The following is a 24,256-nucleotide window of genomic DNA, read 5'->3' as shown; positions in this document are numbered from 1 at the left end:
TCGTCGTCGCAGCGCTGTCGTCATCTGTTTAGCTCACCTCTGGCCCGCCTATATCAGATACACCGATGTGATTGGTGCAGCTCGGCTCCAACGGCATGGGTAATGAGCATCATTACTGATTGCCAGAGTGACTCGCTGAGCAAATTCAAATTGTGCTCTTGCGAGAACTCTGGATTTCCAGGGTAGAACCGAACCAACTGAACCAATTCCCCCGGACAATCCTGGTGTGAATGCGCCCTAAGAGATCGAGAACAGTGTTTGCTTAATTACGCTTCAGCAGGGTAGCTACTTCACTCCCCATGTGGTGAGATTTAAAGCCGTGCTTCAAGGGAAAATGTGAAATGGAAAGTCGTTCACGAGGCTCAGCGAGGTTATTGGAGACAAAATGTCCCAGTTAAACCTATTGTTGTCAGGTTCAAAGCTCTTGTAAAGCATTCTCACGGACAGGTGCGGCTGAAGCCAGTAGCATGCTAGCTGGACCACCTGGGAAACACATTAAAAACAGATTATATGTGTGCTCCATATTGTTATACCCTGCTCAGTGACAAATATGTGCTGCTTTGCCCCTCGGTCCATATGGCATACAGATGCACACACACGTTTGCTCATGCACGCAGGGTTGCCAGTATTCTGTTGACAGCTTATCGTGTGAAGGCCATGTGTTGAGCACAAACTCTTTTGCAGCGCCGCTTCTTGGGTGCATGTGTTTGTAGACATACAAAGAAATGCTTCTGTGAGAATTCCTCACTGGTTTGCACATTTGATTTGCCATCAACAGATCGAGGCCTGAATTTCATTACAGATACCACAAACAGCCTTTTGTCTCGGCAGACGGCCCACACTTTCTAACCCGCCCAAGGCCTCACAAGACCATCATTCACTCCTAATGTAGATACACTAGATGTGGGCTGCAAGTCGAGTGTGTCAATAAATGGATGCTCTCATCTGAAACTCAAGTGACTTGGATGTAACAATAGAATATCTGTGCACAAATGCTTTGAAGCTTGTTTATTTGTGTGACTGTGACTGATCGGTGTGTAATCCTGCCGTACATCAGCTGATGATAGGATCAGCTTGTGTAAATCATCACACCTCACGTCTGTCTGTCTGCGTCTTGTGTCTGTGCAGGTCTGGGCTACGCCAGCCAGGTAATGATCCTGCACGGCTGCGTGTACTACATTGTCATCCTGGCCTGGGCGCTCTTCTACCTGTCCTACAGTTTTAAGGCGGAGCTGCCGTGGTCTCACTGTAACAACACGTGGAACACTGGTAGGTGAAGACAGGAAATCAGAAGCTATTGCAATTTGAGGCTACTGTGTGCACCCTTAAGTAAGGCTTTAGTGCTATTACAATTACGTTAAATAAAGTGCTGTTATAATGAAATAAATTTGCTATATCGATGTCTGTGTGTGTTCTCCTGTAGCGGCGTGTTTCCTGTTTGACCGCCACAACCAAACAGCCAATGAGACCAGCCTGCCTGAGAACGCCACCTCCCCTGTCATGGAGTTCTGGGAGTGAGTGTAGCCTCCTTGGTTTCTCACTTGTTTTGTGGTATTGATCATGGATTGACAGCAGTGTGTGTGTGTGTGTGTGTTGTAGGCGGGAGGTGCTCCGTCTCTCCAGCACTTTAGACGAGCTGGGTCCAATCAGCTGGAAGCTGGCTCTGTGTCTCGCCATCATCTGGCTCGTCTGTTACTTCTGTGTGTGGAAGGGAGTCAAGTCGACCGGGAAGGTGAGTGGAAAACACAACTTCATACGGCTGTAGGTGTATGATGGTGAAAACAACTGTCAAAGCCATAGCGTCATTGTCCCTGAGATAAGGACTTTTCACACTGCATTCTCTGAGCTACCCCGGGCTAAGAGTTGACAGTGAGCTAACTTAGCCCCTGTCTCACACTGGCAACTGGGACGCGTCGCGCTGCAGCTCGTCAACACACAACCATGCAAAGTTATTACTACTTTTACTGAAAGATCTGTACTTCCTCCATTTTTGTATGAAGAGCCCCTAATTAAACTTCCCTGATCTCCAGAGCTCTGACTCACTAGGCAACATTTTTTTAGCCATTGTCTTTATAATGACTGGACTGTGGGACGTTTAGCTTGGGATATTTCTCCACCTCAACGAGTCGCTCCTCATCCATTCTTCATCACACGTGAGACACAGCAGCAGTTACAGAGTTCTCTTTATACATGCATGTTGAGGAGAGGAGTCAAGCAGAGAAAAAGAGCTGCTACGGGAGCTGGTGTGTACAAGCAGAGAGCAAGTGGGGGGAAATGCATTTAGGACAGTGGACAATAGGACAGTGGCGTTAGATGGCGCATCCAGGAGTGCTAATGTGCGTCTAGCCACCGCCAGTGTGTGGTTGTACATTACACAGCCTCGGTTGAAGTCAGTTTCCAGGGGATAACCCTGCTCCAGAGCAGTGCTGTCAAGCGCTAGGCTAAAGTTGGGGTTAGCCTACTTAGCATGTGTCAGGGTTGTGCCAGTGTGAATGCTTTCTTAGCTCCAGGCTAATAGCTTCCTTAGCTTGTGGCTAAGAGAGCAGTGTGAAGTCTAATAGACCCAGTTCTCTTGATTTAGTCTCAGGGGTTCACAGTGTCCAACTGTTATAACTCTTTATGTCAGGATGGCCTCTTTTGCAGTGGCCCGGGTTCAGTTCCCTGCTGTCTCCCTCATGTTTCCTGTCTCTCTTCGGCTATCTAAAGAAAACCCTGCTGTCGCTCAATCCTCTCTTTATTTACCTGACTCCTCTGAGCACCGAGCGAGCAAGGTCAGCTAAACAGCAGTGTCCATGAAACTGGTCGCCTCTCAGTGTCCTCGTCAAGGGCTCTTCAGCTGCACTGCGTCTGCGACTGAGTGGCAGCAAAGCTAAAGCCAGAACATAAATGTTGTTCTTTCATATGGTTAGCAAGAGAAATAAGGAACCGGGCACTGCGGCAGTTTTGTTGGGTTTGTTTGTCGTGTTGCTGCCATCATCTGTCAACAGCTCCGCACACTCCAACTTTCCAGGGATCCCTCTTTGAATACATCACAGACATGTCCCTGCTGTTTTCTCTGTCTCCGTGCCGTCCTGACCACATCCCTGCCCTTGCTGTGTACATTCTAGGTGGTGTACCTGACGGCCACCTTCCCATATGTCATGCTGTTTGTGCTGCTGGTGCGCGGTGCCACCCTGCCGGGAGCGACCCAGGGCATCATCTACTACCTCAAACCTAACCACACCCGCCTGGCGGACCCACAGGTACAAAAACACCAACACAGAATTAGTGAGAGACACTTTATTGCCTCGTTTTAGATGATATGGAAAGTCAGATTTATTTTGTGTTTCGTATTTCTCTCACCGTAGGTATGGATGGATGCAGGTACCCAGATATTTTTCTCATACGGAATCTGTTTGGGAAGTCTCACAGCCCTCGGCAGTTACAACAAATACAACAACGACTGCTATAAGTGAGACCCTTTGTCACGCACAAACCCACAACAGCAGGTCCAGCCGCACAGCGTCTCCTTCCACTCCACTGCAGACAAACCGTAGTCACTGCTCCCGCCGGTCGATGGCTTCCAGAAGGAATGGCTGGAATGGAGAGAGAAAACAGACTGATATGCCACACCTTAAAGAAAAGCCCTTGCTGCCATGTTTCCCACACTTTAGGACTCCCACACACTCACTCACACACACACACACACACACACACACACACACACACAGCAAAGCACTTAACTCTTGGCTTGTACTCACAGCAACAGACCAGAGCGTCACAATACAAAGCCAAAGACCAAGACCTGAGTGGATTCTGTTGTGAACACTCTCTTCAAATTCTGTCTCGTTATAATGTCCTAATTAATATTGTCCTGTGTGTGTTGCCCTCCAGGGACTCCTTCCTCCTGTGCCTCCTAAACAGCGCCACCAGTTTCCTGGCAGGTTTCGCCATCTTCTCCGTGCTGGGCTTCATGGCTGAGGAGCAGGGCGTGGACATAGCTAGCGTGGCCCAGTCAGGTGAGACAGGGTGGGGATGGGAACTGGATTTTCCTCAGAAGAAGTAGGGAGAAGTTTTTCATCTTGATCCTCCCCGGAGCTCCAAATACTTTTCCTTGAGCCTCCCTGAGTGACGGGCAGAAAATAAATGACCCTGCCTTCGCCATAAATAACGATATTTTTGTATCTCCAAACCAAATGCATGTAGTTTTTAAGCCGATGCAACATGCAAACATCACAACAGAGGTGAGAGGTATCCCCAAAATGAAGCTAATTTCTTAAGCTAAATGCAAATCATCCTCAAAAATCACATCATCACGCACCTTAAAAACTGTTTAACTTGCCTTGTTTGAATCCGGAAAAAGCATGGCATAAATTATCTATTAGAAGTCTGGTTTTACTTTGCCTATCAACACAATTTAAAACTGGTATATACTTTGAAGTTCGCACTTCAGTCACAAGTTGAAACGGAGACTCAGCGAGGCTGCGTCTTGCTGCTACAGCATCTTAAATCGGTCATGTGATTTGGACGCACTGGTACAGTATTATTAATGACTGTTTTGCCAAATAAACTGTAACATGCACGACAGCGGCAGCAGCGACCAGAATGATATCTGTAACTTTGCATGGCGACTGTTGTTAGATTTAAAACCTTTGATGAGCAAAAGTTACTTGAAAGCAAAATCCTGAAGTTGAAAAAAGTGTTGGTTACTTGAAAATAGATCAAGTTGAGGCGTCATTACACGGGACTCACTATTGTCATGCATGCACCGCACCCAATAGGCAGCGAAGGTGGGGTCTGAGAGTCAGTGAGGTCAAGGTAGAAGTGGGAGATACAAAACGTACTGTACGTTCAAACCAACAGCGACCAGAGCTTCCAAAGCGGCGGATGTCATTAATTTTTAATGAGAGCCTGGCGACCTGGTCAGCCGTGCGTCTTGGGCAACCAAAGTGACCAGAGCAGCTCCGGAGGGGAGTTAAAACTTGTTTAACTTTATGGTAATGAGCTCTGACGTGGTTCGGTGATAACCAATCGGAATGCTGACGTGCTTCGATGAAACGGGTCCCAGAGAACAAGCCACGTAACTTTTGTTCCTAATGCACACTTGTTCCGACAATGGATATCGAGAAGTTGATTACTTGCATTCGCGCCCACTAAAGGCTCATTTATACTCAACGTTAAATACGGATCCGGATACGGACGGAGCCTTCTGTCCGTGCTCTGCGTTCATTTCGTCCGTATTTCTGCACGTTTCCATAAAGCTTACGGATACGGGCCAAATGGAGCAGTACCACCAGAAACCGTGGGGGCAGTGTTGCTGTCACTACCCGATACGTAGCTCTAGTGAGACACGAAGAAGAAATAACAATTCAATTTCTTTCATCGGCAGTACTAGAGAGAAGAATTCTCCGTCCTCCAGTCGCGACCTATTTAACGGCCTCACTGACCACCGCCTCCTACAACGCTGCCTCTGTTTTTGTCTTTTATGCAAGAGGTACATTATCAATATCTCCTCCACAGTCGCCATGTTTGTTTTTGAGTTTGTTGTTGTCATAAACTTTTGACGCTGGGCTGCCTCCTGGTGGATATATTGGTTAACATCCATGCCAGCATAAAGGGCGCATGGAGGTATGTGGGCAGTGATGGCAGTGTTGCCAGGTGGGAAATGTAGGATTATCGTACCAGAGACTCAAAATTATCGTATTTTGAGGGAAATTATCGTACATCCGTCATAACCAAAATAACAATCCTTCTGATGCGCTATAGGCAAATATAGTAACTCTAGTGTTTACTTTTTTGGTTTACTTCATTCTCGCTTGACTTCCTGACAGGTCCTAGTGCCTTGTGGGGCGGGTACAGCTGACCATTCAGCCAATTGTGCTCATTGTTCAAAGACAAACGTCACCCGTATCTCACGCTCAGTAAAGTGCGTTTGGCTGGAAACATGTCACATGGGAACAGATGCCTTCAGGGCTCACAAAAAACTCTGGCATACTGATTACAACCACACATTCATGAAATGGTCAAATTATCGTACATTTGACCTTTTTTGGGATTATTGATCGTACATCGTACAGAGGGCCAAATTATCGTACAAATACAATAATTATCGTACACGCTGAGTGACGGTAACATCGTTTGAAACGGATGCATACATTTTCGTACGTAAAGGGAGCATAAATGAGCCTTCAGTCCTTTATAATGTGTCGCTGTTCAGTTACAGAGACCAAAATAAAAGAGTGAGGCTTGGGACCGCATCATAGTTGGTTGGTCTGGTGAGTTTTAAAGTGTGTAATGTAACAGAGGAGAGAATTGCAGGCTGATGTTGCGACGTAGCATGCAAGTCTTCCTTGCTTGGTGTGAATGGGATGACATAGGTTTTCTGTTTTCATTGACCAAACTTGACCAAGCTTTACGTCTCCTTCACATTGACAAGCACGATTGAACCTTCAATGATTCACGTGATGAGCGACTCGAGCGACCACAGCTGCCACAAATATTTTTGACAGCCGTGCTTCTTGGGCGTCCGCGAGAGACTTTGCCTCTTTGGAAGCTTCTGGTTTGAACGTACAGTAAGTGAGTCTCGCCACCATACAGCGGTAAAAGACGAAATACTAAATACAGTTACAAGTCCCAAAATGATCTCCACCTCCACCTTTGCATCTCTCACTGCAGCCTGATTTATTTTGTTCTGAAAATGTCGACGTGCAGCCTCGCTCTGTGGGCGATAAACAAGTTGCAAACTTCATCTAAGAATGTTTGCGGTGTAAACGCTAAACCGAACTAGTCTCCGTCTAGGTACCATGTCTGAAGGGTTACTTTTGATTCCAAAGGTACCATGCTGAAAGTGTTTGGTGGAAACAGAGCTGTAAATAACTTAAAGTCCAACACCCACTAGCATCTGGCGTTTAGTTTTAGTGGGAAAGGTTACAGTCGGCATTCACACCCAGGTCAAATGACTCTGCAGTGGTCACGGGTGTTCATCGGCTCCGGCTCTGATCGGCAGTGAAATACAACACCCGAGTGAACGTGCTACTTTAACTGACGAGATGCGACGACGTGCACCACAAAATACCGTCAATCTCCATCCAAGCAGTGCTCACACATCCATCTAGTCGCACCAAACGTGACAGGTTTTGTTTGAATAACATGTATTTATCTTTTGCTCGTCCTCTCAGGGCCTGGTCTCGCCTTCATCGCCTACCCGAGAGCTGTCGCCATGATGCCTGTACCCCAGCTGTGGGCCGTCTGCTTCTTCCTCATGATCATCATGCTGGGGCTGGACACACAGGTAGCCACACACACACACACACACACACACACACATGGACTTTGATCAATCACTTGGCATTGATGTATTGTACGAGCTGTGAAAGTCACACACACACGCTGACCCAGTCTTCCCTCCGACACCCAGTTTGTGAGTCTGGAGGCCCTGATGACGTCGGTGACTGACCTGTATCCTCACCTGATCCGGCGAGGCCACCGCAGAGAGCTGCTGCTGCTCTTCATCTGCGTCGTCTGCTTCCTGGTCGGACTGGTCATGGTCACGCCTGTAAGTCACACTCAGGATGGATGTGTGTGAGGTGTGCTTCAATCTCCACCATGTTTGTTTTTTAAAGAAATGGAATCATGGAGTGTGTGTGTGTGTGTGTGTTGTCCACGGTGCAGGGCGGTCTCTACGTGTTCCAGATCTACGACCACTTCTCCTGCAGTGGCGCCAGCCTGCTGCTTCTCTCCATCTTCCAGTCTCTGGCCATCGGCTGGGTCTACGGTACACATCTCAGCTCCTTCCTCGCCTTTTTCCCTTCCTTTCCTCGCCAGGCCTGTCCTCTCATTTCTTTTTCCATTTCGTAATTTCCTTGACTCTTATTCTTTCCTCTCCTCTTCTTCCCCCAATCGTCTCCTTTCATGACCTTACGTTTATTTCCTGTTCCTTTCCTTCTCTCCTACACTTAACTGTGATTTCATTTTCTTTCCGCCCCTCCTCTCCAACTTCTCTCCTCCTTTCCTTCAATTTCCTCCCCAGTCATCCTTTTCTTTCCTCTCCTCTCCCTTCACTACATTTCCTTTATTTGCATTTCCTTCCCTTTCCTTCTTTCCTTTCCTTTCCAGGGGCGGCTGGCCAATAGAGGGTGATAGGGCGCCGCCCCTCCTTGAGCCACAAAAGAAAAGAAAGATGACAATAAATGTATGATTATCATCATCATTATTGTCATATATACACACAATATATTAATTGGATAGGGGCACGGACCTATCCACCAGTGCTAGAATTAGCAGCACTCAGGGCAAGGTGAGCGCATCTGTAGAGGGCAAAAGTAGCATAGTTGAGAACAAGATGCTTCAGGTTTGTCCTTGCGGCTGGCAGAAAGTAACATCAGTGAAAGGCCTCAGAACTCATCAGGGAAAGAAGAAGTGTGTGGCAAAGAAAGGGCAGAGTAGCCGCATTGATCAGTACTTCCTAAGAAGTCAGTCGAGTCAGTCGGATGAAGTCCAGCGGCAGGTAGAAAACCACAGTTCGCAGGATATCAGTAACGCTGCCACTGAGGAGGAGGGGGTAGTAAGAGAGGATGCAGGTGACATTGAGGCCAGTATGCTAGCCAGAGAAAGAACTATGGAGCAAAAGGTTAGAGTTAGATGGCCTAGAGCAAATGACAGTAAAGAATGGGAGATAGTTAATAGAGACTTGTCAGTAATCTTGAGTAGGCTTAGAGGAAATGCAATACAAAGGTTAGAAAAGATGGGAGATATAATGTATTCATATGGTGTAGAGAGGTTTGGGGTGCATGAGAGAAAGAGGAGTGAGAGGGTACAGTCAGGTAAGTCTAGGCGGCAGAGAGAAATAGAGAAGTTAGTCAAGGAAAGGAGACAGTTAAGAAAGCAGTGGAAAAAGGCTACAGAAGAAGAAAGGGAGGGAATTAAGGTGTTGCAAGAGGAGTTGAGAAGCAGGCTAGCAGTTCTTAGAAGGGCGGAGCATCTCAGGAAAAAGAGGAGGAAGAAGGAATATGCTAGGACAGGTTTTTTCAGGGACCCTTTTAAGTTTGTTAAAGGATTGTTCAGCCAGGAAAAGGGAGGGCAGCTTAAAGCAGAAAGGTTAGAGGTTGAAGAATATTTGAGAAACACGTATTCAGATTTGGAGAAGAATAGGATAGTAGGTTTCCCACCTGATATCCCTCCATTAGGAGGGATAGAGCATGAGATGGATGTCAGGCCACCTAGGTGGAAGGAAGTTCAGGAGGTGGTCAGGCGTGCAAAGGCTTCTTCGGCCCCAGGGCCTAATGGAGTCCCCTACCGGGTTTATAAAAGTGCGCCTGATACCCTTAAATTTTTGTGGAAACAGCTAAGAATAGTTTGGGAAAAACAAATTATACCAAGAGCATGGCGTAGGGCAGGGGGTGTCCTCATTCCTAAGGAGAAGGAGTCTGTGGACCTTAGCCAGTTCCGGATGATTTCTCTCTTGAATGTGGAGGGGAAGATTTTCTTTAGTGTAGTAGTGCAGAGACTAGCTAGCTACTTAGAAAGGAATAGCTTAATAGATACCATGGTGCAGAAGGCAGGAATACCAGGTTTTTCAGGGTGTTTAGAGCATACTAGCATGATCTGGCACCAGATTCAGGCAGCGAAGATTAACAAAAGGGACCTACATGTAATATTTTTAGATCTTGCAAATGCGTTTGGTTCAGTACCGCACAGCCTCATTTGGAGTGCGTTTGACTACTTCAGAGTGCCACAGGTAGTTGTTAACTTAGTGAAAGCATATTTTCAGGATATTAGGTTGTGTCTAAGTACAGCAGGTTTCACAACAGGTTGGCAGAGGCTAGAAATAGGCATCATGGCAGGGTGTACAATTTCTCCATTAGCATTTACTATGGCAATGGAAGTAATCATCAGGGCTTCTAAGTGGGTGGTAGGTGGGGAGAGACGGCAGAATGGGTTGCATCTTCCACCAGTTAGGGCTTACATGGATGACATGACACTGGTGACCACAACAATGCCATGTACAAAGAGGCTACTAGAGAAGGTAAATAAGAACCTCAAGTGGGCCAGCATGAAAATCAAGCCTAGTAAATCTAGAAGCATCTCGATATGTAGAGGGAAGTTAAGTGATAGGAAGTTTGTCATAGATGATGAGGACATCCCAACAATTAGGGAAAAGTCAGTAAAGAGCTTAGGTAGGTGCTACAATGTAGAGTTGAATGATAAGGAACAGGTGGTGAAATTTAGAAAAGATGTGGCTGAAGGATTGGATAGAATAGATAAATCAGAACTTCCAGGAAAGTTGAAGTTGTGGTGTTTGCAATTTGGGCTATATCCTAGGTTAATGTGGCCATTGTCAGTTTATGAAATTCCAATATCTGTTGTGGAGAGAATGGAAAGGTCGGTTAGCTCCTACATTAGGAAGTGGTTGGGCGCTCCTAGGTGCCTAAGTAGTGTTGCATTGTATGGAAAAGGGATACTTCAGCTGCCAGTATCTAGTTTAACAGAGGAATTTAAATGTACCAAGGTCAGGACAGAGCTCTTGTTATCTGGGAGTAAGGACGTGGTAGTTAGGAGTGTGGTTCCAAATCCAACCAAGGGGAGGAAGTGGAACCCAAGATCGGCAGTTCAGGAGGCAGAGGCAGCTCTTAGACATGCAGAGATTGTAGGTAATGTTCAGTTTGGCCGGGGAGGCCTGGGGCTTGGCTCAGGTAAACCGGTATGGAATACAGCAGGCCTCAAAGATAAAAGAAAGCTGGTTGTAGAACAGATACGCAGACAGGAAGAGATAGTAAGGGGTGCAAAGGTAGTGGCCCAGGCTAAACAGGGACAGTGGTTGAATTGGGAAAGTGTAGAGAAGAGGAAGCTTAGTTGGAGGGACCTGTGGAGTATGGAGGAGAATCGTATTAGATTCCTGGTAGGGGCTACATACGATGTGTTACCAACCCCCCAGAACCTAAAACTGTGGGTAAATGAGGACCCATCATGCCCATTGTGTTCACGTACCGCAACTTTAAAGCATATTTTGTCAGGCTGTAAAGTTAGCTTGTCACAAGGCCGATATACATGGCGACATAATCAGGTGTTGAAATGTTTAGCTGCAGGCATCGAAGGGAAACGAAGACAGGTGAATTCAGAAGGTGTTAAGGATAGGGGCTTAGTAATTCAGTTTGTCTGTGAGGGAGAGAAATACAGAAGGGATAAGTTAGTGAGGAGGCAAGGGTGTGGCCGCCTAGAAGGTGCTTGTGATTGGGAAATGCAAGTAGATTTAGGGGGAAAGCTTGTTGTTCCTCAGGAAATAGTCTGTACCAGGCAGAGGCCTGACTTAGTGTTGTGGTCAGTGAGTCAACAGATAGTTTATTTCATTGAGCTGACAGTTCCTTGGGAAGACTCAGTGGAAGAAGCCTATGAAAGAAAAAAGCTTAGATATGCAGACTTAGGAGCAGAAGCTGAGCAGCGAGGATGGAAGACTAGGATTTGTCCAGTGGAAGTGGGGTGTAGGGGATTCATAGCAAGATCAACTGTCTCACTCCTGGGGGAACTCGGAGTGCGGGGACAGAATTTGAGGAAGACAGTGAGGGAAATGTCAGATGAAGCAATTAAATGCAGCCAGTTTATCTATTACAGAAGAAATAATGTCAGCTGGGGGCCAGCAGGGGGAACTACTAAGCAGGGCACATAACTCCTTGAGATCAGGTGGAGAGATCCACTTCCTGTCAGGAGAAATCCAGGAAGAGGAAGTATTTAAGTGTGGGAGTGGCCTATTGGAATCCATTTTGTTTGAGGCCATGCGGCAAGGTGAGTGTGCTTGCTGATCCTGTAAGTCCAGTTAGCTCCTTTAACTTTAGCTTATATTGTAGTTATGCTATGTAGTGTGTGAAATAGAGTATGGTGAATGTGACAGGAAAGCTAGTATCAGCATTGCTTCTGCCTGGAGCTCGCATGTATGGAGCCTGGGTTTGGTTGAAGATGGCAGTGCTGTTTGGGCTGAGAAAGCCATGTGTAAGTAAGAAGGAAATCCAGGAAGAGGAAGGTTATTTAAGTGTGGGAGTGGCCTATTTGAATCCATTTTGTTTGAGACCATGCTGCAAAGTGAGTGTGTTTGCTGATCCTGTGAGTTCATTTATCTCCTTTAACTTTAGCTTACATTGTAGTTATGCTATGTAGCGTGTGAAATAGAGTATGGTGAATGTGCTAGTAAAGGTAGTATCAGCATTGCTTCTGCCTGGAGCTCGCATAAACGGAGCCTGGGCTTGGTTGAAGTTGGCAGTGCTGTTTGGGCTGAGATCACTGTCCAGCCTCCTGGAGGTGTCATTGTTGTGAGGGCTCGTCCTGGGGAGGTAGACTGTACAGCCTAACCCGGCGGGGGAGTGTGATAGCCTAACAAGGCTTCCTTCCCTGGGTCTACCTCCTCTGTGGTAGTATAGGTAAGGTAAAGGAGGTTGTTCGGTTAGTGTGGGGAGCAGTGAGACCTGGCATTAGGGGAGTGTCTCTGGGACGCCAGAGATCACTGTCTAGCCTCCTGGAGGTGTCGTGGGACTAACTAGACGAAACACCGGTGAAAGGAGGTTCCCACCCGATGACCCCAAAGACATGTTAGTTATCACTGCTCACGGGTCTGTATAGTTAAGCCTTGCCATAATAGCTTATCGTAGGGCTTAGGAGGATTATTCACTGAGCGCTGATCCCTTTTTTTTTTTTTTTTTATTAGAGCACAAACTTCTTGTGTTTATTTGAATTATTCTGATCATTTTCACTTGAAACAGCTCGTCCTGCCTCTGAATATCCAAGAGGCAGTGTGAAGTCACGTTCCGGCCCTTTGGGGCCATATCAGCCTGGCGGGAAATCGCCCCGACTCACTCTCACAGACCTCCATGTAAAATGCTTTTTTTTTTCTAAATGCAGGCACTCCAATGCAATCTCTATGTGTTCCGGGAGGGCTTGCCCCAACGTGTTTTCGTCACACGTAAACCACCAAGTATCATTCATGTGCTCCTCAGATGGTCCGATTTCCCAAGTTGGGAAGTCGTTCTTAACTTCATTGTGTGTTCAAGTCCTAATGTGGAGACATCATGGACATTACAAAGAAGATGTGTTGTATTTTATCACTCAAAATGTTTAAAAAACACGTCGTCAACCGTTTCCACTGAAATATTGCTTTACGGTCGGAAACTCATTTTTCCGATTATTCCGACATCACATGAGGCAGCGCCACTGCGCAGCGGTCACATTCAAGATCAACATGACTAACGTTCCCAGCTGATCCAAGAGGCTTTTTAACCATATAGGTTATAAAGTAACGACGCATAGTGCTTACAAATTCACACCCGTTCTTCTCTATGGATATTCTCTGCGACCATTAGCGAGAAGCCACGCATATCACGTGAAACAGCGGAACCGGAGCGCAGGACCGGAGCTTTCCAGTGATACCACACACATCATTGTGCTGTCATCCCATCATGCTATAAATCCAGATCAAGTGTCTACAAAATAAAAACCTGACAAATTTCTTTACAATCCATTATACAGATCTTGTTGTCAGTCACTTCATATAGTGAGGAATATTGTATCTTACCACGTCTTAGGCTTGCGTGTGTTTCTCCCTGTCTGTCCACATTTGTAGTCCGGCTTTCAAGATGCAAATATCTCCATATTGTCCAGTTGACACTCCATCAAACTTTGTATGACAAGACCAGCCACTTCACCTTTGCGCACCCAGACAACTGCAGCCTAATTATGCATGCATGACAGGGCCGTAGTCACCATATACATTAAGGGGGACACGTGCCCCCCCCCCCAGTGCCCAAAATGCCCCCTCAATATAACAAAAAACATTCAGGTCAGGTCAAAGAGCAGTGATACTATGTGATGTGCATTGTATTAAGTTGTAGGGTATGCCTGCATTTAATCAGAACACAAAATGAATTTCCACTTAGCTATAATAAAATGTTTTCTGATTAAGACTGACAGTGACTCAGTGAATACCTTACTCAGTTTTATTTGATTAATGGTAAAACAGGTCTCTGTTTACATTCAAAGGTATTTATGTGGGCAAACTGAAAAGTAGTCTGTTGATGACCACAGTGGATTGTTCAGTCATTGTAGAGCCAAATTAATTCAAATTTACCCATTGAACGGGTCACCTCAGCAATCATCACAATTGCCCCCCTTGAGAAATTTGGCAGGAGCCGCCACTGTTCCTTTCCCGTCCTTTCCTTTCCCGTCCTTTCCTTTCCTGTCCTTTCCTTTCGTTTCCTTTCCTGTCCCATCCCATCCCGTCCTGTCAAGGCCTGTCCCTTTCCTTGCCTTTCCTTTCCTTTCCTGTCCTGTCCTTTCCTTCCTTTCCTTCCCTTTCCTTCCTGTCCTGTCCTGTCCTTTCCTTTCCTTCCTTTCCTGTCCCGTCCTGTCAAGTCCCTTCCCTTCCAATTTCCCCGTCTTTTCTCCTTTCCCACTCCTCTCCTTTCATCTTCTTGAATCCTCCATTCGATTTTCCATTTCCTTTCCTTCTCTCCTCTCTTTTCCTTTCCTCTGTCCTCATCTGCCATTACCTTTGCTTATTTCCATTTCCCTTTCCTTTCCTCCTCTCCTTTACTCCTCTTTAATGTCCTTTCTTTTCATTTCCTTCCTTTGCTTTTCCTCTCCACCTTCTCCTTTCCTTACCTTTAACTTAACCCTCCTCTTCTTCCTTTTCCATTTTCTTTCCTCTCTCCTCTCCTCTCATAACCTTTCCTTAATTCCATTTCCTTTCCTTCTCTCCCCCTTTCATTTCCTTTCTTTTAATTTCCTTTCCTGTCCTCCTCTCCTCTCCAGCCTCACATATTCTCTTTTGTCTTTTTTTTTGTTTGGCTCTAATGCTTTGGCTCCTTTAAATCTAAGGCACATTTTATATCTGGAAAATATCTTAACGTCCCATTCCATGTTTGAATTTAATTAAATTCTGTCAGAGCTCATTAGTCTGACAATAGGAAACAGCCAAATTAGAAAAAGCCTAAATAAATCTGAGGCTGACTGCTGTCAGTACACACAGAAAACATACAGACCAAACAGTGCCAGGAATTAAACACTTTTTTAATCATTCCACTAATGAATGTGGTTCCTAAAAATCTGATTAACACACACGGTCCACTTCCTCCCCTCCTCCTGCATTCCACTTGGAGTCAGTAGACAGTATATTAACATGGCTGCAGCTACCCACTGTTGTAAGGAGACTGGCTCCTCGCCAGGCCCCTGTCTGTCTCCTCCTGGCCCTAAATCAGCCCCCGGGCCCCGTCGCCTCTCAGTCTCAGTCTGGCGGCCCCAGGGAGCCCCTGTCCCAGCCAGACCTGGGGCTCGAGAGCATTTACAGAACATTGTTTGTTTAAGTGAGATTAGTGAAACGTGCCACGTATATACATCAGGACAACACGCGAGGTGCTACTGCCTCCAGACTGCTCAGTGTGTTTGGTGATGACCCAGAAAAGTTGTGACGTGTAAAATAAAAATGTGCCATTGCAGGTGATCACACATGAGTTGAGTAGAGAGTGTGTGTTAGTGTGTGTGTGGGTGAATATGAATAGCAAGGAAGCCTGTTTTTATGGCTGGCCCAGCAGGAGGTGAGTGGGGAGAGGGGTTTTTAGTGGACTGGGTAACACAGCGATCAGGACTCCAGTGGACCTTCCCCCCGCCTCTTTAATGACTGTGGGATTTTACAGTGTTTCAAGGCCTCTAACATACGCTAACACTAACACTCCTCTGCTGCTGGCTACAGCTCGCTCCACAGGTTCAGTTGTTTTAGAAAAGGGACACTTACTTTTACCGCCCTTTACGCACTGGGTCAGACCTTGTAACGTGTCCATGTCAATCTCAACACGGCATTAGTCTGAATTAGATGTCATCATATTATCGTACTTTAGTTAGTCAGTATTAAATGTAGCAAAAGAGATCTGTGCTACTACGTGTGGCAGCTTGTTAAGCATTTTTTTACGTGTCTTATTTTTTGTAAGTCCTGACCATCATTCTTAGAGGTTGTGATAACATTTTATTTGCCAGCTAAATTGCTGAGATACAGCGACATAGCATCATCACTAAAATAGATTCAAGTTGGGCAACTACTCGCATTAACAGGCTACAATAGTTTGTAATTTTTATGCCACCGTGACAGCAAGCTGAAGGCATTATGTTCTCACGTTGTCCCTCTGTCCGTGCGTCCATCACATTTTCATGAACGCAATATCTCAAGGGAATTTCTTCAAATTTGGCACAAATGTCCACTTGGGCTCAAGAATGAACTGATTAGATTTTGGCAGTCAAAGGTCAAGGTCATTGTGACCTTGTGTGTCTCATTCTTGTGATAGTGACCTTAAGGGTATTTTTTCAGATTTGGCACAAATGTTCACTTGGAGTCAATGATGAACTGATCCAGATTTGGTGGTCGAAGATCAAGGTCACTGTGACCTTGGTTCTCTCTCATTCTCATGAATGCAATATCTCAAGAAGTTCTTGGGGGAGTTTTCTCAAATTTGGCACAAATTTCCACATGCACTCGAGAGGAAACTGATTAGATTTTGGTGGTCAAGGGTCAAGGTCACTGGGACTTTGTCTCATTATTGTGAACACGATAGCTTGAGTACATCGTGAGGGATTTTTTTTTTTTTTTTTTCAAATTTGGCACCAGCGTCCACTTGGACTGAATGATAAACTGATCCAGATTTGGTGGTCAAAGGTCAAGGTCACTGTGACCTTGTTTCTGTCTCATTCTTGTAAACACAATATCTCAGGAAGGCTTTGAAGGAGTTTCCTCAATTTTGGCGCCAATGTTCACTTGGACACGAAAAGGAACTGATTCGATTTTGGTGGTCAAAGGTCAAGGTCCCTATGATTTTGTCTCGTTCTTGTGAATACCATAGCTTAAGTACACCTTGAGGGACTTTTTTTCGCATTTAGCACCACCATCCACTAAGACTCAACTATGAATTGATCCAGATTTGGTGGTCAGAGGTCAAGGTCACTGTGACTTTGTCTCATTCTTGTGAACACAACAGCTTAAGTACACCTTGAGGGAATTTTTTTCACATTTGGTACCAACGTCCACTTAGACGTTGATGAAGTTATATTGTCAACGGTCACTGTGAACTAACAAAACATGTTTTTGGCCATAACTCAAGAAGTAATTGACTAATTATGTCACAAGATGTGTGTGAGACAGACATGGATGTAAACTATAACTGGAACTTAACTGGTGCACAGAGGTTTACAACTGTGAGGCGTAAATTCCGGTTACGGTTTTATTTAATATATATATATATATATATATATATATATATATATATATATATATATAAACAAAAAAAAAGTTAATGTAAAAACTTCATGGTGGTTTGTTGCAGAAATTATCTTCAGTAAATGTGTGTTAGACCTTTTAGAGCTACTTCCTGTTTTAAGTTGAACTTTATAGATATGTACTGTCTATGTACTGCTACTACCACCATGTACAACTGCCATTGTACTACGACTATCACTGCTTCTCCTGGCACTGTTGCTACATCATAGAAACATAAAATGTCAAGTTAAAGTTTTCTCTTTCAAGACCTTCTTCAAGTACTTCCTCTATAGTGGTGGATACTGGCAAAAAAAATCCAACCAAACTTAGCCACTGCCACCAAAAAAAACAAGCCAGTCGAAAAACCAAACCATGATGCCAAACCAAATCCCAACCACCCGTGGTGAAGTTGTTCTTGTTTCGTCCACAGGAGCCGAGCGCTTCAGTGCCAACATCAAGGATATGACCGGCTACAACCCCCTGCCTTTCTTCAAGCTGTGCTGGAAATACCTGACCCCAGCCGTGTGCACTGTGAGTGACCCCTCCCTGCTGACCTGCGCTCACACTGTTTAGTGTCCTCTTGCTGTGAAACAGTATACACTTAAATGCATGTGCCTGTCAATCAGTCTGCCACCTGTGACACATGTGGGCTTTCCATGTTATATAACTTTGCATTTCTGTACAAGAAAAAGGAGAGTACCATCATCTCTCATCAGTATTCTCCGTCAAATTGACATTTGCATTAGACGTTCTGACATTGAAGTCTGGTTATCCAATGTCACAACTGTTATTTAACCAAATGTCAACCACTAACCACACCGGTGGTCACAATAGGTCAAAAATAAGTCAAGCGATAAGTCTCCTGCCTGAACGTCCTGTCCTTTACCCATTCATCCATCACATCCTTTATATTGATTCAGATTCCTATTTGCAAAGACTAACTAAGTCAGTCTTCCGTCTTCGTGCCCACAGGCTACCTTCCTGTTTTCTCTGGTGAGCTGGTCTCCTCTGAACCTGGGGAAAGGCTTGGTCGCTCCAGCCTGGGCCACCACACTTGGCTGGCTCCTTACTCTCTCCTCCGTCTCCTTACTTCCCATCTGGGCCATCTACGCCCTGGCCACCACCCCGGGGACTCTGTCACAGGTTATACCAGCACTCTCTTTCATTAATGTACCATCATGTGCTGCTGCTGCTGATATATTCCGTTAACCCAGAAAATACTTCATGTTATGATGTTAAAACAATCCACTAACTGTGACTTTTTTTTTTTTTACCCCCGCAGCGCTTCCAGCGTCTATGCACCCCCGTCAATAACTCACTGCCCCCGCCCTACTTCCCCACCAACAGCCCAGCGCTCCCCTACAGCCCCGCGCTGCCACTGACAGAGAAGCGGAAGGAGCCGATGACAGACACCATCAAGGATCCCAAGACCTGAAGACGGTCAATGGACATGCAACATTGGATGCTGGTCAGCCAATCGGGTGTGGCGAAGGGGAGGGTCGAGGTTAGGGACAACACAGCTGGATATTTGTAGACTCAGTATGTTTTAATGGACTGCAGAGGACTGTTTCGGTTCAAAAGATCCTTCAAATGTGTCTTGTTTAGTTGCCTTTAGTATCCCACAATCCACTGCACACAGGGCAGTTGTTTGATGAAGCATTCAGGCTGTCCCATGATCACCAGGTTTCGATATTTTTAGTCTCATAGCAATCTTAAACTACACCGATGAAAAGCCACTACAGGATTATTCGGACAAAACTGGAAGCGACTGCGTTTATAAACCATTTAAATGGAACATTGTTCTCAAGTTAACCATCAAACTCAAAGGCAAACTGTATGCCTTTAATGTAAACTCAGATATCCGACACAAATCGCCACCTGAATGCACCGTTAGTCTCGCCATCTGTGAGGTTAGGCAGTCTTCCTTTGGGTGGAGGTGTAAGTGCAACCTCAAGAGCTTAAAGTATGAGGGCACAGCTTGGTTGACCCTGTACCCATCCCTCGTCACCAGCTCCCAGAGCTCATAATTCTAAAACAGCACACACTCCTCTGTCTTTTGGACCATTTAATTGCAGCCCCTGGAGCCGATAACGACGCTAATGTACTGAGGAAGTTAGCCCGACCACTTTACTCTCTATGAGAGGTCACTGCATGCTTGGCTTTGACTCTCCGCTCAATATGTGTTGTTCTGTCCGGGTGCCGGTACCTTCCGATGACTATGAGTCAGACGCATTTATACGGTGATTTGTCTGGACTTTTTTTTGTAGCTGCTTCACCCGTCTGTGATCACTGCGTTGTTATGGATTCCACTGCTTGTCTTGGCAACTCCCGCCCCTGCTGTGATTGGCTAGAGTGCAACATAGTAAACAAACATTCGCAGAGCAGGGGCATGAAATCCCTAGAAAAAATGACAGTCCACAACTCCACTTCCAGGGGTGTGTGGACACTGGAGGGAAGCCGACCAGAGGGCCGTGGGAACAAAGCCTGCCGACCTCCTGCCCTCCTCTGGCTCTCTGCAGGGCACAGCTCGGGTCAGTGGAGCACGCTGGAGGCTTTACCGGGATTGGAGAGGCGGTATTAGCACATGAGGGTAGAGCCAGAACCAGAGGAAGGACGGTGGCTCCGCAAGTTCCCTCTGTCAGCCGTCCTCCAGCGTCCACACACCTCTGGATGTGGAGCCTCAAACATACTGCCTCTCCAGCCCCTCTACAACCATGCATGGCTGACTAATCCTCGCCCTTGAATGCAGCACAGGGCGGGTCTCGCCAAGAGAAGCAGTGCGATCCATAACCACATCATGGAGTTTCACTGGTCATAACTTGCCTTACACTCAGACCAGGTGGCACTGATGCAACAGGTGCACTCGCAAAACACAACTCTTTACTGCCAATATGTCGAGTGCTCAACTTGACGTCATGTTTACGCCTCATCATTGACAAAATGATTGAAATGTGCAGTAACTGCTTCTCTCCATCGTCCATCCAAGAATGCAAGCAGGATTGTGTTTGTACTGTTTTTTAGTCACTGTCTCGAATGCACTCCAAGTGCAGTCTCTGCTCAATAAAAGGCGTTACTAGAACATCTTTGCACTGTACCAAAAATAACTAACATTTATCAAGCTGGGAAACATGCAATCATAGTATCTGAAGCAGCTTGTGTCAATACAATATTAAAATACTGCTGCTGCTGCTGCTGTTGACAGAACTGAAATATATTTTTATTCAAAGCCCAAAGTGTTAAAAATGTTAAAGTAGGTTTTAGTAAGAAAACAACGCTGCCACTCCAGAGTGACTCGTTCTGATGAGGTCACGACAGCGTCTTCATCTGTGACGTGCAGTGGAACTTTGAAGTGGCGCACAAAGAAGCATCGAAGCAGTGTAGATATGTTTATATTTTTTTGAGGAAAAGTGCAGTATGTGACGAATCAAGCCGGTTTTGTAGAAATATGTTCTCGTGTTTGTTTGTTTATCCTTTACCAGGGCTGCAACTAACTAATATTTTCATAATCGACCATTATGCTGATCATCTTTACGATTAAACGATTCATTGTTTAGCCCGAAGTGACGTGTTCAAATTGCTTCTTTTGTCCAAACAGTCTAGAACCCAAAGACTTTTCATTCGCTACCATAAATGACAAGAAAAGCAGGCAGTTCTTACATACACATTTTTGCTTTAAGGTCCAGTGTATATGATTAAGGGGAATTAGTGGCATCTAGTGGTGAGGTTGCAGATTGCAACCAGCTGAAACTTCTCCCACTTACAATTTCTTGCAGTGTTCATTCTTTAGGAGTTTTTCACGGGGCGCTGAAGTATCCGCAGAGGTCTCTTCCTCCTTCCTTCGTCCTCCACCCCAAAGTTGTGATCGATAAAAACATTCTTGATGGGAGAAACTTGGTGACACAGATGGTAGAAATCGTCAAATATTTTTGGGCTTTTGTCCATATGTACGTTTTTGCTATGCATCCTATGTATTATATAAATGAGACCCTAGGTGATTTAAACCGGTAAAAAATACTGATTAAAGACACTTCAGGTTACAAATCAGTGCTGTTTCACATGTCGGAGACCAGCCGTTAGCCTAGCACCTACTAATGTATGCCCACCTTTATTCTCTGCTAACTTAAGATGCAGATGTTCAGGAGGTTTTTACCGGTAGCCGAATTATCCTCAGAGGTCTCATCCTCTCCAAAACAAACCGATTCAGTGATTTCAACCGGTAAAAACACTCAGTAAAACAGTCCTACGTTAAAAAAATCTGCTTCTCTAACACTGCTTGTTTGATTCGTCCCTTCTGGGCTACTGTAGGAACATGGTGGTGCATCATTGCTAATGTTGGGTTTGTGTTCTTGTCGTCTTTCCACCCGCCAAAATCAAAGTAGTGGGAATAATTCCAGCTGCGAATGTGAGCGTTTCCATCTGCCGAACTAGCATGCTGCTTTGCGACGTGCCTGCACAGCGCGACGATAACGAAAAAGTGAGTCCTTTGACGCGATTTTTGTGTTTCGAGTCCGTAGTGACTGGAAAAAGCAGTATTTTTACAGTAGCGCGCCCAACACTGATCATGGTGATCTCCGTAAACAATGACCCGCTCCCTGTGTTGATATTGCCGACTCATTCTAAGGTAGCAAAAATGCTGATTCTTATTTTCAGGTGATTATACAGTTACTTTATTGTATTTCTGCCAATATATCCCCCCAATCCTTCACACTGGACCTTTAAAAGAAGACTCAAAATGGCTGGGCATTAATTTTCTTTTGATTAACTGTTGTTTAATCTAGTTCTTGCAGCTCTGATGCAAAAAGACAGAAAGACAGCACTGTGTTTTATTCAAGTTACAAATGGTATATATTTCCCATTAGTTCATAATTGTAATCTTTCACATGTATCACTGACAGTTACTTCGACAGGCTTGTGCCGTTTTCATCACCATGAGGTCTCCAGTGCCTCTGGGGTTTGTGAAATCATTACCTTACTGTACAGGACAGAATGTACTCCTTACTGGAGAAAACTTGTCTGAAAAGCAGCGAGACGAGCAGCATTTCCTTCTTTGATGAGAACTAGTTCTGTGTTTCTGTTCAGACCTGGATCAGGTTTTTGATTTGAACGCTCCTCCGAGACTAATTTAAAAAAAAATCTGCTTGTCGAATGGAAGGCGTTCAGTTATTTCAGATTGATCCGAGTGTGTAATCATCTCTGTTTACAGGTGTTTACATGTGCCTTTTGTTTTCTGTTGTTTTTTGAATGAATATATAAACATTGTGTTTAAAAGTTTGGGTTGATTTCTTGCAAATACAAGTGAGAAGCTGTGTGTGTGTGTGCAGGTGCGTGTTTGTACTCTGTCGCCCAGGAGATGCTGCTCCTTCCCTCTGCGCCATGGTAACAGATGCTAAGAACATACCTGGTGTCTACAAAGAGAGAGGGAAACGTGAGCGTACACAAACACGAACAAGCGCCGTGATTGCCGTTTCCCTTCATCTGAGCCATCCTGAGGGGAATAACTGGTTTAACAAGAGAGGACGGAGGGAGAGAGGGATGGTGTGTGTGTGCAGAGGAGGAGAGGGAGTCATGGAGACATGCAGAGGGAGGGAGAGTTGCAGCACCAGGGGGATTCTGACACCACCACTTAGATAGAGCCTGGCAGTTATGTAAAAGGCTTGGCCTGTCAATTAACCGTATTGGATTCCCTCCCCTCCCAGCCACCGTAGGAAGTGGGCCGCGCCCCCCTCCACCCCACCCCCGCGCACACGTGGCTCGCCACGCGGGTTCACACACACAAGTTGTTTTGGTGACGCTCGATACTGTATCCAGCACGTGTGATCCGGGTTACTGTGTAAATGTGTGTGGGGGCGGTGTACGTCCATATGGTTGCTTTGGCATACATCTTGCTTTCAGATGATGATGGGGGGATTAAAAACGATCCAATGGGCTGAGTGTGTGAGAATCAAAGAGGAGAGAGGAAGAGGGAGGGAGAGGAGGACATTGTAGGGATGTGAGCCAAAGCGTGTGTGTGTGTGTGTCATTTCAGATGCTGTGGAAAGTTGCCTAATTTTTGCTCAGGCTCGGTGCCACTGGTTTGCAGCTGCAATACGTTTCCCGCAATCCTTTCTGTGTGCATGCACGGGGATAAACTCAACGCACGAGCATGTATGCGTGTTGATGGTCCTGATCAAACACCCTCTCACACACACACACAGCTCTCCTTACTGCAGGTAGTGCTTGACAGTTTGGTGTAAAGGAGATGCAGCCGGCAGCTGGGGGTGGAGGTGATGGACGGGTTGGAGACAAGACTCGAGGACGGAGAGGAAAGAGAGACGGGTAGTGGGGGTGGGAAGTGTGTTGCGTAACAGCTGATTTGGACATGAGGTTCCGCTCGATACAGGATGAGGGCTTCATGTTCGATACTGCAGGGCCGTAGCAGCGATCTCAAAAGCACTCGAGGCCCCTCAAACGTTCTGACGAGGCGCTGTCATGACTCCTGTGTGGACGTGCGTGGATCGTACCACGTTGGGATTTGAAAGGGGGCAGCGAGGCTTACAGTGGCAGCACACCATGTTCCGCTTTTGGCCACGCATGCGCTAAAACGCCCACTCCCTGCCATACTACCCACCCCGCACACATTTAGTAGAAGGGGCTTTGGATTAGCGCTTTAGGCGAGCCGACACGGCCCCTCGGAGGCCTCGCTTTCCGCACGCGCTGAAACCGTAATGTGCGGAGGTAATGGCTGCAAGGTGACTCAGCAAATGAGCAGCGTTGGAACTTTTAAAGACTTTTAAAGCCACTCTGAGTGTTTGTGCGAGACGCGGTGAGGTATGCATGGCTAAATCCCTCCCCGCACACAAGCATGACATCCCACTGGCACCACCACGCACACTTCCCTAAAGGTACAATAAATAATCAAGACAGCTCCCTGGGCAGTTCCAGGCCCAGTCACACACCTGCAAACACACACACACACACTTTTTTTTTTTTCGCTTTCTCATACCCGACCACAGCACCTAC

General features: G+C 45.9%; 1 protein-coding gene across 5 annotated transcripts in view; it reads left to right on the top strand.

Moving 5' to 3' along the window:
• LOC117250136 (sodium- and chloride-dependent GABA transporter 2-like) overlaps nucleotides 1-19,975 on the top strand; it is a 43,239-nt gene extending 23,264 nt beyond the window's left edge. For all 5 annotated transcript variants that reach the window (XM_033616153.2, XM_078165951.1, XM_078165952.1 and 2 more), the window contains 12 exons: nucleotides 1,129-1,269; nucleotides 1,424-1,514; nucleotides 1,600-1,732; nucleotides 3,108-3,242; nucleotides 3,348-3,451; nucleotides 3,874-3,998; nucleotides 7,158-7,270; nucleotides 7,397-7,534; nucleotides 7,651-7,753; nucleotides 17,688-17,788; nucleotides 18,230-18,400; nucleotides 18,540-19,975. In XM_033616153.2, the coding sequence (XP_033472044.1) occupies nucleotides 1,129-1,269; nucleotides 1,424-1,514; nucleotides 1,600-1,732; nucleotides 3,108-3,242; nucleotides 3,348-3,451; nucleotides 3,874-3,998; nucleotides 7,158-7,270; nucleotides 7,397-7,534; nucleotides 7,651-7,753; nucleotides 17,688-17,788; nucleotides 18,230-18,400; nucleotides 18,540-18,692 (1,508 nt within the window). In that variant the 3' untranslated portion in view covers nucleotides 18,693-19,975. The remainder of the gene's footprint in view (nucleotides 1-1,128; nucleotides 1,270-1,423; nucleotides 1,515-1,599; nucleotides 1,733-3,107; nucleotides 3,243-3,347; nucleotides 3,452-3,873; nucleotides 3,999-7,157; nucleotides 7,271-7,396; nucleotides 7,535-7,650; nucleotides 7,754-17,687; nucleotides 17,789-18,229; nucleotides 18,401-18,539) is intronic.
• Nucleotides 19,976-24,256: the final 4,281 nt, after the last annotated feature.

This window comes from Epinephelus lanceolatus, chromosome 24 (assembly GCF_041903045.1).
Source record: "Epinephelus lanceolatus isolate andai-2023 chromosome 24, ASM4190304v1, whole genome shotgun sequence".
Lineage (NCBI taxonomy): Eukaryota > Metazoa > Chordata > Actinopteri > Perciformes > Serranidae > Epinephelus > Epinephelus lanceolatus.
This window is presented reverse-complemented; position numbering and strand designations above follow the sequence as displayed.